This window comes from Erinaceus europaeus, chromosome 10 (assembly GCF_950295315.1).
Source record: "Erinaceus europaeus chromosome 10, mEriEur2.1, whole genome shotgun sequence".
NCBI classification, from domain to species: Eukaryota; Metazoa; Chordata; class Mammalia; order Eulipotyphla; family Erinaceidae; genus Erinaceus; species Erinaceus europaeus.
Window position 1 is genome coordinate 43604162 of NC_080171.1, and position 15531 is coordinate 43619692.

At 37.0% G+C, this 15531-nt stretch overlaps 1 protein-coding gene across 19 annotated transcripts in view; it reads right to left on the reverse strand.

Moving 5' to 3' along the window:
* PTPRD (protein tyrosine phosphatase receptor type D) overlaps positions 1–13779 on the reverse strand; it is a 417654-nt gene extending 403875 nt beyond the window's left edge. For all 19 annotated transcript variants that reach the window (XM_060199565.1, XM_060199563.1, XM_060199562.1 and 16 more), the window contains exon 1: positions 13609–13779. In XM_060199565.1, coding sequence (XP_060055548.1) covers positions 13609–13693 — 85 coding nt within the window. In that variant the 5' untranslated portion in view covers positions 13694–13779. The remainder of the gene's footprint in view (positions 1–13608) is intronic.
* Between the last annotated feature and the right edge of the window lie 1752 nt (positions 13780–15531).

Below are 15531 nucleotides of genomic sequence, written 5' to 3' on the forward strand. Positions count from 1 at the left end.
AGCAGAATTTAAGCCAAATCTGGTTGTAAACAGTGAGTATTTAATGGTGTCTTTTATGTGTTATCCTATATCCCTACTGGGTTTAAGACAAAATCAAATAGGTTAAATCATAAGCAATAAAGACTTTTGTCCCCCAAAAGGAAGAGGTTTAGCAGGAAGAAATTTATTAAAATGCTTTCAACTACATTGAGAATACAATCTACAAATCACTTAGGAATCCTATTACTATAATCTTGACTTAATAGAAGCATACAGAAAAAGGTCTATGAAAGTTCCCATCTTCCCAGCAATGATACATTGTCCATCACTGTCTAATTGCAGACCAACTTTACATATGCAGCCTCTTTAGTTTCCTCCAACTATAGATATTAGTGAAGAGAAGGATGGGCTTACGTATAAATTTCCAATGTAAAATTACCACCTATTTAAAAAAAAAAAAGAAGTACAACTGGTCAAGCAGAAAAAAAGCAGACATTTTTGCTTTTGTTAACCAAGACTTTAGTGTTCCAAATCTATGTTAGCAGGTACAAAGAACATTTCTGTTAACTGGCATAGGCAATGAATTTGCAATCTGATCAGGAGACTATACCAAACTTTCAACACACTATTTGTGAAACTCTTATTTTTGTTCTAGTAAAGGTTGGCAGTAGCCAACTCAAGTTTCATAGACAAATGTCCCCCAGGAATATATCACTTTCTCCCCATGCACAGCAATCCAAATTCCTTACAAGGTTTACAGTGCAGCATGATCCAGTCCCTCATGACCTTCTTTTCCTTTCTCTTCCCACTTGCTAAGTATTCTCAGTTTCCAGGGCCTTATTTTGTTATTTGAACACACTGGGTTCCTTCCTGTTGAAGGTCTTCATAAATCACTGCTTTCTCTAGCCTGATGTTCTGAAATCCACTTTTTCAGGATGGTTCAGCTTCCTTGATATAAAATGAAATCTCTCACACCCACCCCACCCCACCCGCCCACCCAAACACCATCTGTGTGTGTCTTTGGAGTATCTACCATTATACAAAGTCATATCATTCATTTCTCTTTTGTCTATAGTCTTTTCTTGCTGTACCTGCTTGCGCCCCCTCTACCCTCACTCCAAGCAGAAGGTAAGTTCTATGGTGAAAGGAATCATAACACTATTTGCTTGAAACACATAGTGGACTAATTGAAATATTATTACTTTCAAATTAAATATGACTCAAATGTAATTTCAAAAGATAAGTATAGAGACTGAAGAATTTCCTTTTTTATTACTCTGAATTCCATACAGCTTAAGGCTATGTATGACCCACAGCTAAACCTTGGCAATTTTATCTCACTTTTTTTTTTTGCCTCTAGGGTTATTGCCGGGGCTCGGTGCCTGCACTACAAAACCACTGCTCCTGGAGTCTATTTTTCCCATTTTGTTGCCCTTGTTGTTGTTGTTATTGTTGTCATAGCTGTTGTTGTTGTTGGATAAGACAGAGAGAAATGGAGAAAGGAGGGGAAGACAAAGAGGAAGAGAGAAAGATAGACACCTGCAGACTCACTGTGCTACCGCCCAGCTCCCTTTATCTCAGTTTTTTAAAGCATCTTAACCAGTTATGTAACAATAATAATAACAACAATAAATAATCTATTACAATTCATTTAGTTTAACACATGTTATGCTTTCTATACTTTTACCTCAAAAATAATAAACTCGACACTGCTTTTTAAACCAAAACTATTAATACTTAGTATATTTTAATGTCATATTTAATAACTGCAGTATGAAATGATACTCACAAAATTATATTACGACATCTTAAAACCTACAACAAATCAAGTCAGAGAAGCCCAGTCTCTTAATTTCTAATACTTTGTTCTTTTATCCCACAATTTTCACCTTGCATCTAAGCCTTGATTCTCTCTGTACCCACAAAAATACTTCTAAAGGCAAATTTCATTTCCCCAGCTACCATAAAAAAAAAAAAAAAGGCCTTAAACAAGTTTTATAAAGCCCTAAATTAGATGGTCTACTTACTTGAATTTATCCTTGCTTTTTCCTATACCACTATATCCAGGGTCTAGTTATATCCAATTTTTCTTTCTTTATCTTTGCTGTTGTTGTTTCTTTGTTTGTTTTTGCCTAACAAGGGTTTCAACATTCTGGGGCAATCATTTCTTTTATGCAATAGAGAGGAAAAGACACCACAGCACTAAAGTATCCTCCATCTTGGGTCCCACACATGGCAAAACAGGCATACTAAACAGGTAAGTTCAATTCACTCCCAGCTAAATTCAGTCTTTAAATCCACATATTAGATTCCCCATATATTAAAAACATGTTCTTTATTGCTTTTGAAAACATACTAATTATCATAATGTGTAATACTATTATTGGAGAAAACTAGTTGAAGATGGAAATTTTCTGTGTGGTTTTTTAACTTTTAAATTTATAATTATTCCAAAATAAAGATAAACCACTCCTTCAGGATAGCTTTTTATTACTTTTCTGAACAAATGGGGCACTGTGATCCTTTTTTCTTTCCTCATAGCATTTACTGTAGTTAGAGCATGTTGAATTTTAACATTTAATGTTAAATACTTGTTTATCCCCTTGAGCACAAGTCTTTCAAATGCTAGGATCATATATCGTTATTTTTCCATTGTGTCCCAAGTAGTTAATTGAATGCTTGGCACAGAAAATTTGCTCAATAAACATTTGTTAAAGAGACTATTAAATCCACAAGTCAGTGTTCTTTGCGATCATAAATGTACATAATAATAAATAATTTGCATTTTAAAGATACTATTTAAATTATGAATTTAATGGTACAGTAAATCTTAAGAGATCTAAACACAGATACATCTAATTTGAAAATGATACAAACTAATGAAAAAAACGTAACAGAAGCTAAAAGACAACTCACCTGGTACAGCAAACCTGCAGCCAACATTAAACTCAATGCTGTGAGACCAATGCTTCCTGTATAGGAAGCAGCTCCTAGAAATTAGTTAACAACATAATAAAGTGGTGGGTTACAAAATGAGAGTATATATATATATATCAGTGCCACTTCTCTATTTAAACACTAAACTAGAAGAAATAATGATGGAAATTGATCCTTTGCAATAGAAGCAAAAAGTAAGTATTTAGCAATAAAGTTAACAAAGGAGGTGAAATATTTGTACACTGAAAATTATGACTCACTATTCAAGGAAAGAGATATATAAAGAAATGGAAATATATTCTGTGATTTTAGGATTGGAAGAATTAACATCATTAAAATGACCATCCTAATCAGAGCCATATACAGATTTATTGACATTCCTATCAAGACACTGCCATATTTATCTAAGGGAACACAACAAAAGCTACAAAAGTTTACTTAGAATCAGAAATGCCTAGGATTGTCAAATCTATCTCATGGAAATAAAAAAAAAGAGACAAGTCAATCATACTTCCTGATACCCAATTTTATACTATAATAATCCAAACTGCGTGTTAAGTGGAACCAAAATAGACAACAGTGGAATAGAATTGAAATCCTGGGGGTCGGGCGGTGGCACAGTGGGTTAAGCGCATGTGACGCAAAGCGCAAGGACCGGCGACGGGATCCCGGTTCGAGCCCCCGGCTCCCCACCTGCATGGGGGTCGCTTCACAGGCGGTGAAGCAGGTCTGCAGGTGTCTATCTTTCTCTCCCCCACTCTGTCTTCCCCTCCTCTCTCCATTTCTCTCTGTCCTATCCAACAACGAATAGCGTCAACAAGGGCAATAATAATAACCACAAAGAGGCTACAACAACAAGGGCAACAAAAGGGGGGGAAAGTGGCCTCCAGGAGCGGTGGATTCATGGTGCAGGCACGGAGCCCAGCAATAACCCTGGAGGAAAAAAAAAAAAATGAAATCCTAGGAATAAAACCCCACAACTATGGACATCTAATTTTTGTAAGGGGGTTACAACAAATGGTGTTGGGGAAAAAATGGGTTGAAATGTGCAAATGAATGAAACTGGACCATCACATTTTCACCACACACAAAAGTCAAATGGGTTAAAGATATATGGACATTAGACCAGAAACTATCACATACATGGAAGAAACTCTTAGCAGTACACTTCAGAATATATGCTTCAGAAATGTCTTCAAAAACTGAGACTAACAGCAAAGAAAGCAAAAATAAAAATAAGCTAAGGGGATTGCATCAAATTGAAGAGCTTCTGCACAGCAAAAGGTACCAGTAAAACACCTGACAGAGTAAGAAGATCTTTATACAACATACTTTAGATAAAGTACCAATAACCAAAATACATAAGGAAATCATTAAACTTAGCAACAACAAAACTACATTAGAAAACAGGGAGATGACATGAACAAAAATCTTCACCAAGAAACAGCTCCAGAGGCCCAACAGACAAAGAGAAGTACTCAAAGTCAATGATTATCAGAGAAATGCAAATCAAGTCAATGATATACACCATTTTATTCTTGTGAAAATGTCATACATTGGAATGTACAGTAACAATGAATGTTGGTTAGGATGTGGGGGGAATGCAAATTAGTTCAGCTACTGTGGAAAGTAGTTTAGATAGAGACTTGTCACAATTCTAGAAACAGACCACCTGTAACCCAGCAATTACTCTCCTGGGAATTTACTCAGAGACAAAACCACCTATCAGAAGATATGTACCCCTATGTTCATAGCAGCACAATTCATAAACGTCAAAATATGGAAGCAACCCCAATGCCCAATGGCATGTATGTCTAAGAATGATGTGTCATGCATACACAAAGAAATACTGCTCAGCTGTTAAATATGATGAAGGCATCTCCTTTGTTTTATCCTAAATGAACTGGAAGGAATTATGTTGTGTGAAACAGCCAAAGAGGAGGACAAATATCAGACTATATTATTCATAAGTGGGACTTAAGAAACAATAGTAAAAGAAAAGACAAAGTGAAACTCAGACGTACTCTAGGAGGTGGTGCAGTGGATAAAGTGCTGGACTCTCAAGCAGGAGGTCCTGAATTCAATTCCCCATAGCACATGTAGCAGAGTGATGTCTGGCTCTCGCTCTCTCTCTTTCTTTCTCTCTCTCTCTCTCTCTCCCTCCCTCCCTCCCTCCCTTCCTTTTTCTCTCTTTCTTTCTCTTTCATTCTCTCTCATAATCTCTCTCTCCTATCTTTCTCATAAATAAACAAATATCTTAAAAAAAAAAAAAAAGAGTGAAACTTGACTGAACCAAAGCAAAAGATTCTCAGAAAAGAGTGAAGAGGGTCTGGGGATCGTGGTGTATGATGATGGAAAAAAATACCTAAATTACTGGTGAAAATGTTCTGTAGACACTTTCCATGGAGAGATGGTAGAGAACCTGGGTCCATGTGTTAATTATCATACTAACCATCATAGCAGCTAAGTGGAAAAAAAAAAAATCAAAATATGGTAAGAATGCAAAGGGACAAAAATGAGAAAAATCATTGAACATCATAATCAAATACAATTATACTGTTAGGAATGACAAGAAATAATCACAAATATTTCAGATAACGTTTCATCCTGCCAGCTTTTAGCTTCATCACAGACAGACATCAGAGATAACAAGTGTGTGTGTCATAACTTCATTTTTTATTTGCTAAAAAGCAAATAAATACCTCTATACTAAAAAAATGCCTTGAGGCATATACATTTGTTTATTTTTATGACATAATCTTAATTCTTATTCTACTAGGTAAATACAGCTCTGCTGAGAACAATTAATTTAATACCTTTGTCTACAATGGAGCTAAAGAATCAGTGAAACAGCTGAAGCATCTCCACTGCTATAGACATCTGGATGTCGCTAATTTAGCTATCTTAATGTAAGGAAAGGAAGGAGGGAGAAAGTATTTTGCCGCAGCTCTATAAATTTGGAAAAAAGAAAAGCAAGGGAGGTACTGATAATCATGGGAAATTAAATCATTTTTTCCCCAGTGTGACCTAATGAGCAGGCAAATGGTTTCTGTCTGTTCATTTGTGTAAATCTTTTTACTGTCTTAGGCTCTACCTTATTACAGTAACAAAAATAGCAGAACTTTCATTTCTGTAACTTTTTTTTAACTCTAACTGACTTGCATAAAGCTGCATATCTTTTGTCCATGTTGTACATACTAAAGGGAATCTAATCTTAAAAACTCTGTTAAGCAGTAGTTTGCTTCTTATTTTTTATAAATATCTATTTATGTATTTTCCCTTGTTGCCCTTATTGTTTTTCATTGTTATTGTAGTTATTGTTGTTGTTATTGATGCTGTCCTTGTTAGATAGGACAGAGAGAAATGGAGAGAGATGGGGAAGAAAGAAAGGGGGAGAGAAAGACACCTGCAGACCCGCTTCACCGCCTGTGAAGTGACTCCCCTGCAGGTGGGGAGTGGGGGGTTCGAACCAGGATCCTTATGCCGGTCCTTGTGCTTTGAGCCACATGCGTTTAACTTGCTGTGCTACTACCTGACTCCCTGCTTCTTATTTTTATCTAGAAATAATTCACATAGCATGGAGTTTACCCATCTAAAATGTATAAGCCAATGACAATGTATTTATAATTTAATCCAGATTTAGACATTTACACCATCATTGTTCCTTATAAATAAGGTTTGCCATATTAATACTCAGCATTATTTCTCAGAATTGTTTTCAGTTAAATACAAAAAACAGTTCCTACAATCCAATAATTCCCCTTTTCCCTTATTTTTCCACCACAGAATAATTACTAGCCATATCACAAGTGTCTTTTTCCATGCAAACCACTATCCAGCTTTCTGGACCACTGGTCTATATGGAACTACATTTGTTAATAGTAAACATCTAAAGCTATCTCTGAGCATCTCAAGAAAATGTACTAAAAAAGCTACATAACAGAAATGTGCAATCAATTTTCATTATCCACTAGATGAAAATAATAGTAATTTAAAATTCTCAAAGAGGAACTTTGCTTAAAGCTTGACTAAAGAAGATAGGTCTCATATTTTTCCCCTGTTGATCTTCAGTCTACCCACTGGGGAAAAACTTTATAAAAATTTCTATGTATAGAACTTTGTAGAGAAGCAAGCCGAGGACTTGAATAAACTGCAAGAAATGGTGTTTTCCTTCAGCTGATTTCTGATAATTCGCAAGTCAAATAAAGGTTAGTATCATGCCTAAAACAAGTGATCATAAAAATATATTATACCCCTCTCCATATTAGGGAGCTACTCTCTTCCCTGACCCAGCTTTCTGCCCCTTTTCCAGCCATGACATCATCTCTCCAGACAATAACTTGGATCCACCTGTGTATCAGATTTCAGGCTCAGAGAAAAAATAAAAACTAGTATAGCTACAGGCCCTTTGAAATATAACTAAAATATGCCTACCTACAAAATGGAGGATTCCCCCCTCATCACTTCATCTGCACTATTCCAGCCTTTAGGTCCATGACTGTTCAACAATTTGTTTGGCTTTGTATGTTAACTCTCTTATCAGCCACCAGGTTTCAGATGCCAGCATGAGGCCAACCAGACTTCCCTGGACAGACAACCCTACCAATGTGTCCTGGAGTTCCACTACCTCAGAGCCCCACCCTACTAGGGAAAGAGCAGGCTGGTAGTATGGATCGACCAGTCAACACCCATGTTCAGTGGGGAAGCAATTACAGAAGCCAGACCTTCCACCTTCTGCATCCCACAATGACCTTGGGTCCATACTCCCAGAGGGATAAAGAATAGGAAAGCTATCAGGGGAGGGGATGGGATACGGAGATCTGGTGGTGGGAATTGTGTGGAGTTGTGCCCTTCTTATCCTATGGTTTTGTTAATGTCTCCTTTTTAAAATAAATTTTATATATATATATATATATATATATATATATATATATATATATATATATGCCTAGGTTGGAGGTAGGAATGTTTTACAGACACTTACCACAGGAGATGAGAAACTGTACCTATGTGTCAACAATTGTCCTAAAGCACTGATCTATCCAATAAAATGGCTGATCTATCCAATAAAATGTCCTAAAGCACTGATCTATCCAATAAAATCTATCCAAAAAAGATATTATCTGCTTTTGAATGATAAAACAACTAACGTTTATTAAACATAGACTATGTTTAATCAGCAAGTCAGTTTTACCTTAACTCATTTAATCCTAAAAAAAAAAAAAAAGTGAGGTGTCCTATATTATAACATTATAATTATCAGTATCACAACCCACTACATTTAAAAGATAGGAAAGATGAGTTAGGAAGAAATGATGTGTCATGCTCCAAATTACAAAGTTACAGATTAAACCAGATTATGGCTTTAGAGCTCACTTTGGTCTCCCCTTCTTAAATATTTATTTACTATTTGTTTCTGGAGGGGGAAGAAGCAGAGTATCATTCCAACACATGTGATGCCAGGCACCAACCCCAAGGCCTGAAATATGTTCGATCTGTGCTCTATTCACTGACACTCTTAAAGTTCATTTTCTTAACCAATACCCTATCCTTCCCACCAGGAAATACAGAGGGTAAAAGTGGCACCTTAAACTGTAGATGTCAATCTACACTGACATCTTTAATATCAAAGAAATAAGAGGTACTCTACAGGCTATACTACTAAAGGAAGAGAAATAAAAATTGTTTCCACATAGCACAGAAATGTAATGAGAAGATAGGGACACCAGGAAATTCCATTAACAATTAGGAAGGACAATGAGAGTATTCTTCATCTGAGACAAGAAGAAAAAAAAAGGTAAAAAACATAGAAAAATAGATGAAGTAAACTAGTAGAGTAACTAAATTACTGACAGTTGTGTTGCTGGTAAAGTACCAGTAATCAATCAGCTCAAATTGCAACAATCAAAATAAAGTGAAATTGGTTTGATAAAGAAGGTGATGTCATCTTACATCAGCATCTAATAAAAAAATAGCAACATACTAAAAGCAAACTAAGTCTATATATTAAATTTTAAAAAAAACAGTGACTAATAGGAAATCTCAACAAAAAGGAAAACATTCACCGGGGGCCGCATCGTGGTGCACCTGGTTGAGCACACATGCTACAATGTGTAAGGATATGGGTTCCAGCCCCCAGTCCCCACCTGCAGGGGAAAGCTTTTCAAATTGTGAAGCAGTGTTGCAGGTGTCTCTCTGTCTCTCTTCTGATGATCCCCTTCCCTCTTTATTTCTGGCTATCTCTATCTAATAAAGATAGTAAAAAATAAATAAAAATAAATTTTAAAAAAGAAAGAACAGAGCTCCAGTTAGTAGAAGTAGGAATCAGACCACAGATCATCAGCATTGCAACTTTACTATAAATTATCGAATTCCTAAAATAAACAGATTTGTGTATTATTTCCACGAGATCTTTTGAAAGAAAATTTAAAAAAGAAAAGAAATTCACCCTAGGATTACACCTAAGTTCACCTTGAGTTTGCATGAACGAGATCAGTGAAGTAACTTCAATGAGAGCACTATAGAAAATGGGTTGGTTGGCTTGGCATGAAGGAAAGCTAATTTTAGTTCTCAGACTTAAGTTACACTTGACTCTTCCCTGAACCACATCTTTACTATGTCTGCATACATTCATGAAACAACAAACAAAATCATTTTTGAGCATTCAAAACGTAAGAATAAGAAAGGAAAAAAAAAGATCCTTAAACACATATCGCTTTTAAAGTAATATGATCTGCAAGGTATTTTAAACTGGCAATGGCCAAAAGTGTGCCTTTCTACTAAGAAACACTGCCACAATTTTTTAACCAAGGTTTGAACCAAGGTTATAAGAGTTATCCTACTTAATACAACATCACATCTACCATTATGGACTTTCACTCCACACATAACATTATAATCCTTGGCTGTTTGGAATTAAGGATTTTAAAAGCACATGGGGCTGAACATATTCATGTAGTAAATTGAAACATTTTCTTTCCATTCTCACACCCATATTACATTCAAATAAGAAAAAACTTGCTTTTAATTTGTCTATTATCTTCAAATAGCTCCGATAAGGTATTATTCTACCATGAAATATAATCCTTGGCCTCTTGTATACATACAAAATACAATTAAGTAAAAGAAAAAGTAAGTGTTGGAAATACTAATGAAAGCATGTGGAAGCCAACCAGTGGTATTAGTAATACAAGCCTAAAAATAACACTACTGTAGTAAAGAAATGAATTTTTTCTAGAGTGTTACCTATCTTGATATTTTTCAAGAAAAGGAAATGTTACTTAGTGACAGAAATTATATGGAATATTTCTAGTTCCATCATAGGGGTTTCTATGCCACAGATACGCTCAGTACATTATTAAGGGATTTTCTTTGTTCTTCTAAATGGATCTAGGAGACAGTTCATCCAGTAGAGCATACCCTTTACTATGTATAAGGATCCAGGTTTGAATCCTATGCTACAACATGGGAGCAGCATGCAGAGGGGGGAGCATTATGAGTGGTGGAAGGGTACTTATCCTCTCTCTTTCCATTTCTCATCCTCTATCTAGGAAAATGGAAGAAGGGAAAGAGAGGAGACGGAATGGGAAGAGAGGGGAAGATGGCTGGGTGGTGGTGCACCAGGTTAAGAGCACATAGTATAAAACTCAAGAACCCATGCAAGGATCCCTGTTCAAGGCCCCAGCTCCCCACCTGCAGGGAGATTACTTCACAAGCTGTGAAGCAGATCTGCAGGTATCTTATATTTTTTCTCTTCCTTTCTCTATCTTCCCCTCCTCTCTCAATTTCTCTTATCCAATAAAATGGAAAAAATGGCCACCAGGAGCAGTGGATTCATAGTGCAGGCACCCAGCCCCAAAGACAATCCTGGAGGCAAAAAAAAAAAAAAAAAGGAATGAAAAGGGAGGGAAGGGAGTGGAGTGGAGGAAAGTGGAGAGGAATGAAAGGAAGGGAAAATCCACCAGAAAGTATGGAATTTTGCAGACACAAAGATACAGCAGAGGCCTGAAGGTAATAATAATAACAATATGCACTTTAAAAAATGTATTACTACTTTTCCCTAAAAGCCAGGACTCTTTTAGCATACAAACATTTTTTACAGTGGCAAATATACCTATCCAAGGGAAAATAGATGAAATAAAGTCTAAGTAAAAAGGGTGAAATTAAACACAATTAATTTGGCAAAGAAAAGGACTGTTTCTTCCTTTTTTAGATGTTCTTGAGGAGTGGATGAGAACTGATTCTTTCAAAGGCCACATGCTATGGGTGAAAGTAATAGTACACATACACACATGACAAATATCTCAATTTTATTAAAACTTGGTAATGTGAACCTTTATTTTTTAGAAGACTCCACTGTATAGGAAGTGTAATGGAGAAGAAGGAAATGGGGAGGAGCAGGAGAAAGAGTAGGTGAAAATCATATGCAATATATATTATTTTCAAGTATTTATTTCTAATCTATTGACATTTGTCAGTCACATTTCATCAGAAAAGCACAGCTGCTCAATAGAAGGATACTTTCTACTTACCTAACAGAACAATATCATGAATAAACAATATATAATATTAATAAACATATAGAGTCATTTTCTGAAAATCTGTGATCTGCTATTAATGTGTGCTCCCAGGGTCTTAATATATTTTTGCAAAATTTAACAACTATGAAACTTTAAAATAAAGTTTGGTTAAATGGCTTTAAAGTAATAACAGCATCTTTCATTTGGGTCTTTTCCCAGTTAATTATTTGCTGGCATTGTACTAGAAATTCCTTGGCTTCACCTTAAACCAACACTCCCAAGTGCTAATTAGGAGACTATATACATTATTATCCCGAGAATGTTGTGCTTGAAACATGCATATCCCATATGTATCCTATTAACAAGATTATTCTTTAATTCCTGGAAAGATCTCTTTGGAAAACAGAGTCCCTACTTAAACAAAAAAATTTGGCAGCAGTTGTGAAAATTCTTGTCAAAATGCAATTAGTAGGTAGGGACCAACATGACAAAGTATCCTTGTCTTTGAAACACACTTAACATGAATCAAATTTAATCTCATTGAAATATTCAGTAGAGAGAAACCTTAATGACTGCAGATGTCATACAACTTAATTGATGGGGACTCCCTAGGAAAATGGCCAACTCTCACATGTGCTAACAACCAACTATACCAGTGAATGCAAACCAAAAGACATGTGTATTTCTAGTACTATTTCTTCCAAAAGGCCACAGGGCAGGTGGGGGAAAAAACATGTGGAAATGGGGGTGGGCCGGGGAGCAGGTAATGGTGCATCTAGTTGAGCACACACATTGCAGTGTGCAATATCCAGATTCAAGACCCAAGGCCTCACCTGCAGGGGGAGAGCTTCATGAGCAGTGCAACTGTGCTGGTAGGTTATCTCTCTTTTTCTCTTGCTCTATCTCCTCCTCCCTTCTCAAGTTCTCTTCAAACTACATAAATAAAATATTAAAATAAAAAATGTGGGGGTCGGGCGGTGGCGCAGTGGGTTAAGCGCATGTGGCACAAAGCGCAGGGACCAGCGTAAGGATCCCGGTTCAAGCCCGCGGCTCCCCACCTGCAGGGGAGTCGCTTCACAGGCGGTGAAGCAGGTCTGCAGGTGTCTATCTTTCTCTCCCCTTCTCTGTCTTCCCCTCCTCTCTCCATTTCTCTCTGTCCTATCCAACAACGAATTGTGTCAACAAGGGCAATAATAATAACCACAACGAAGCTACAACAAGGGCAACAAAAGGGGGGGGGGGGGAAATGGCCTCCAGGAGCAGTGGATTCATGGTGCAGGCACCGAGCCCAGCAATAACCCTGGAGGAGGAAAAAAAAAATGTGTACATAAAGTAGACCTAATGATTTCCTAATTACCCAGAAAATATAATAGCCTCATTAATTGGCAAACTAATTGGCCAGTTTCTATTTCATAAACTGAGTCAAATAATCCAAACTTTGGTATCTGTACTCTGCCAGATTCTCTTCACACTCCAAATCCTACAATCAGCCACTAAGTTGTCAGTTCTACTTGATTTGTTTGACTACTGTACTCGACGACAGCTGTCGGAAACAGTACATTAAAACAGCTGCTATGACAGCTACAAGGGGCTTCGATGTTTAATTGGGCTCAATGTGACATTGTGTATTTTTCTAAACACAGAAATATCCACCAAACTAAAGACAATTTGAAAGTATTTGAACAGTGTTCACTTGCTGGCATTACCAACTGGTTAATCCCAGTTTAAGTTTTATCACTGGTCTCATAATATATTTGTCAGTAGAAAGAAGTGGTAAGAAGGAAAGTGGTAAGAAGTGGTAAGAAGGAAAGAAAAGGGAAAGGGAAAGAAGGAGGAGGAGGGAAGAAAGAAAGAACAAGAGAGGGAAGGAAGGAAAGAAGGAAGGAAGGAAGGAAGGGAGGGAGGGAGGAAGGAAGGAAGGAAGGAAGGAAGGAAGGAAGGAAGGAAATAGTAACAGTTAAGCACACAAGAAAAGAAGCATCAAAAAAGAGGAAGTAGTAAAGAAGTCACATTAATGATCTTTCAAAGGTTGGCTGGTTGCCAAAGAGGATCCCACAGTGTCTCAGGATTTACACCAAAGGAAACATATTCAGAGGCTCAGAACCTGTTGCCAGTTGCAAACTAAACCACTCATTATGGTCACAGCCCCCTAGAGTAGGGGAAAATGGCTTACTCTCAGCATCCACACGGAGGAAGAAAGTGAGGAGCAACAGCAGCGGACTGGCTACGTGCACCATCCTGCAGCTTGGCAGCAGCATGCACTGGCAGCTTGGAATCACTGCCTCTGAAGCCACAGCAAGTCTATCCGATCAAAAATTTCAGCTGGAATGCTTTCAGAGCCTGTAAAGGGATGGGCAGGAAAGAAAATAAAAAGATGCTTAGACTTCTCACTTTTCCCCTTGTTCCATCACAACCGCCTCAAGAGACAAGCCATTGTAAATACATAATACTTTGTAACTGTGGTGCCTTGATTTGTAAAATGTAGCAGCCCTGACATATCTTGTTCCCATTTCCAAGGCATTATAAAGTCAACCACTTTGTATCTCTTTTCCAGTATATGACACTTTTTGGGCAACATAATATAAGAAGCAACTGTCAGTTCTTGTGAAACATTATGTGAATCTCGGGATGGCAGAAAGCACATCAGTGTAATAAGAAAGGTTTAAGCAGAGCTCTAGCATGCAGGATGAAAGTCCATTATTGACAGAATAATGGAAGCTTCTTTCCTGGAATCAGACAAAATGACAGGGCTAATTCAGCTTCTCTAGTTAGAGTTAGTTAGAGGTTACAAATTTTTACATTTGACACATTTGGCTTCTTCCCTGCTGATAGATCAGTGTTCAAGTCTAGCTTGTCTTCAGTAAATCAAAACAGTGGTTACCAAATGCCTCTTGAATTTATTATTTTTTGAAATTTATTTTTTTATTTATTTTAGCTTTTTTAGTGATTTATATTACTACAATTTAATAGATGCATACATAAACACCATTCCCATCACCAAAAGATTGTGTGTCCCATCCCATTCACCCACCCCCACCCCCCACCCCCCACCCCGCCAGCCCAGGAAGCCGCATGTCCACCCTCCCGCTCACCACAGGGTTTTTACTTTGGTGCCCTACTTTCAATTTATTTTTATTTGAAATACTTGAAATTTATTTTTATCTGAAATTTATTTTTATTTGTTTGTTTGCTTCTTTGTTATCCAGAGCACTGCTTAGCTGTGGCTTATGTGCTGTTACAAGTTAAACCTTTGGTGTCTCAGGCATGAACTAAATTGGCCCTAACACTCCACTGCATCCTGACTTTCTTCTTTGATTTCATGGGAGTTTTATATGTCCCCTGAGAAAAGGATTATTTTTCTCAATCTTCTATGCAAAATCAATAAGCCACAAAGTACTCTTAGAGACCTTATTATGCACGAGAAGGACATCAGAGATGTCACCCAGTACAAAGTGTTATGGTATAAGATGAGTTAACATACAGATATAATAAATCAAATTGCATACTCTGACTTTATATATATATACCAGGGTTATCTTTGGGTCTCAGTACCTGCATTAGAAATCCACTGCTCCTGGCAGCCATTTCTTTTCTTTTTCTTTTTTCTTTTTTCTTTATTTGATAGAGAAGAGAGAAATTGAGAGAGGAGAGGGATAGACAGGAGACACCTGCAGATATGATCATGAAGCTTCCTCCCTACAGGTGGGAAGCAGGGGCTCAAACCCAAGTACTTGCACATGGTAACATGTACACTTAACCAAAGAGTGCTACCACTTGGGCCCCTTCCCTGTGATTTCTTTTTCTTTAGTTGAGTAGGAGAAATAAGACAATTACAAAAGATGACTAGTAACTGAATGAGTGATTAGAGCCAGGAAACGAAATCAAATAATGCTAAAGAAGATATTGGTGTCATAGAGAAAGTAGTGTCTAAAACTAGACCTCAGAATACAGATACGATTTTAACAAGATGAAAGAAAGGCATTTCAGGATTTCTGTGCAGAGACAGAGCAATAAGAAAAATACTTCAAGAAAGTAAGCTGCATGGTTTGGATTTGGCTGAAATAGTGCTGTGTATGTCTGTGTAGATAAATGGTTA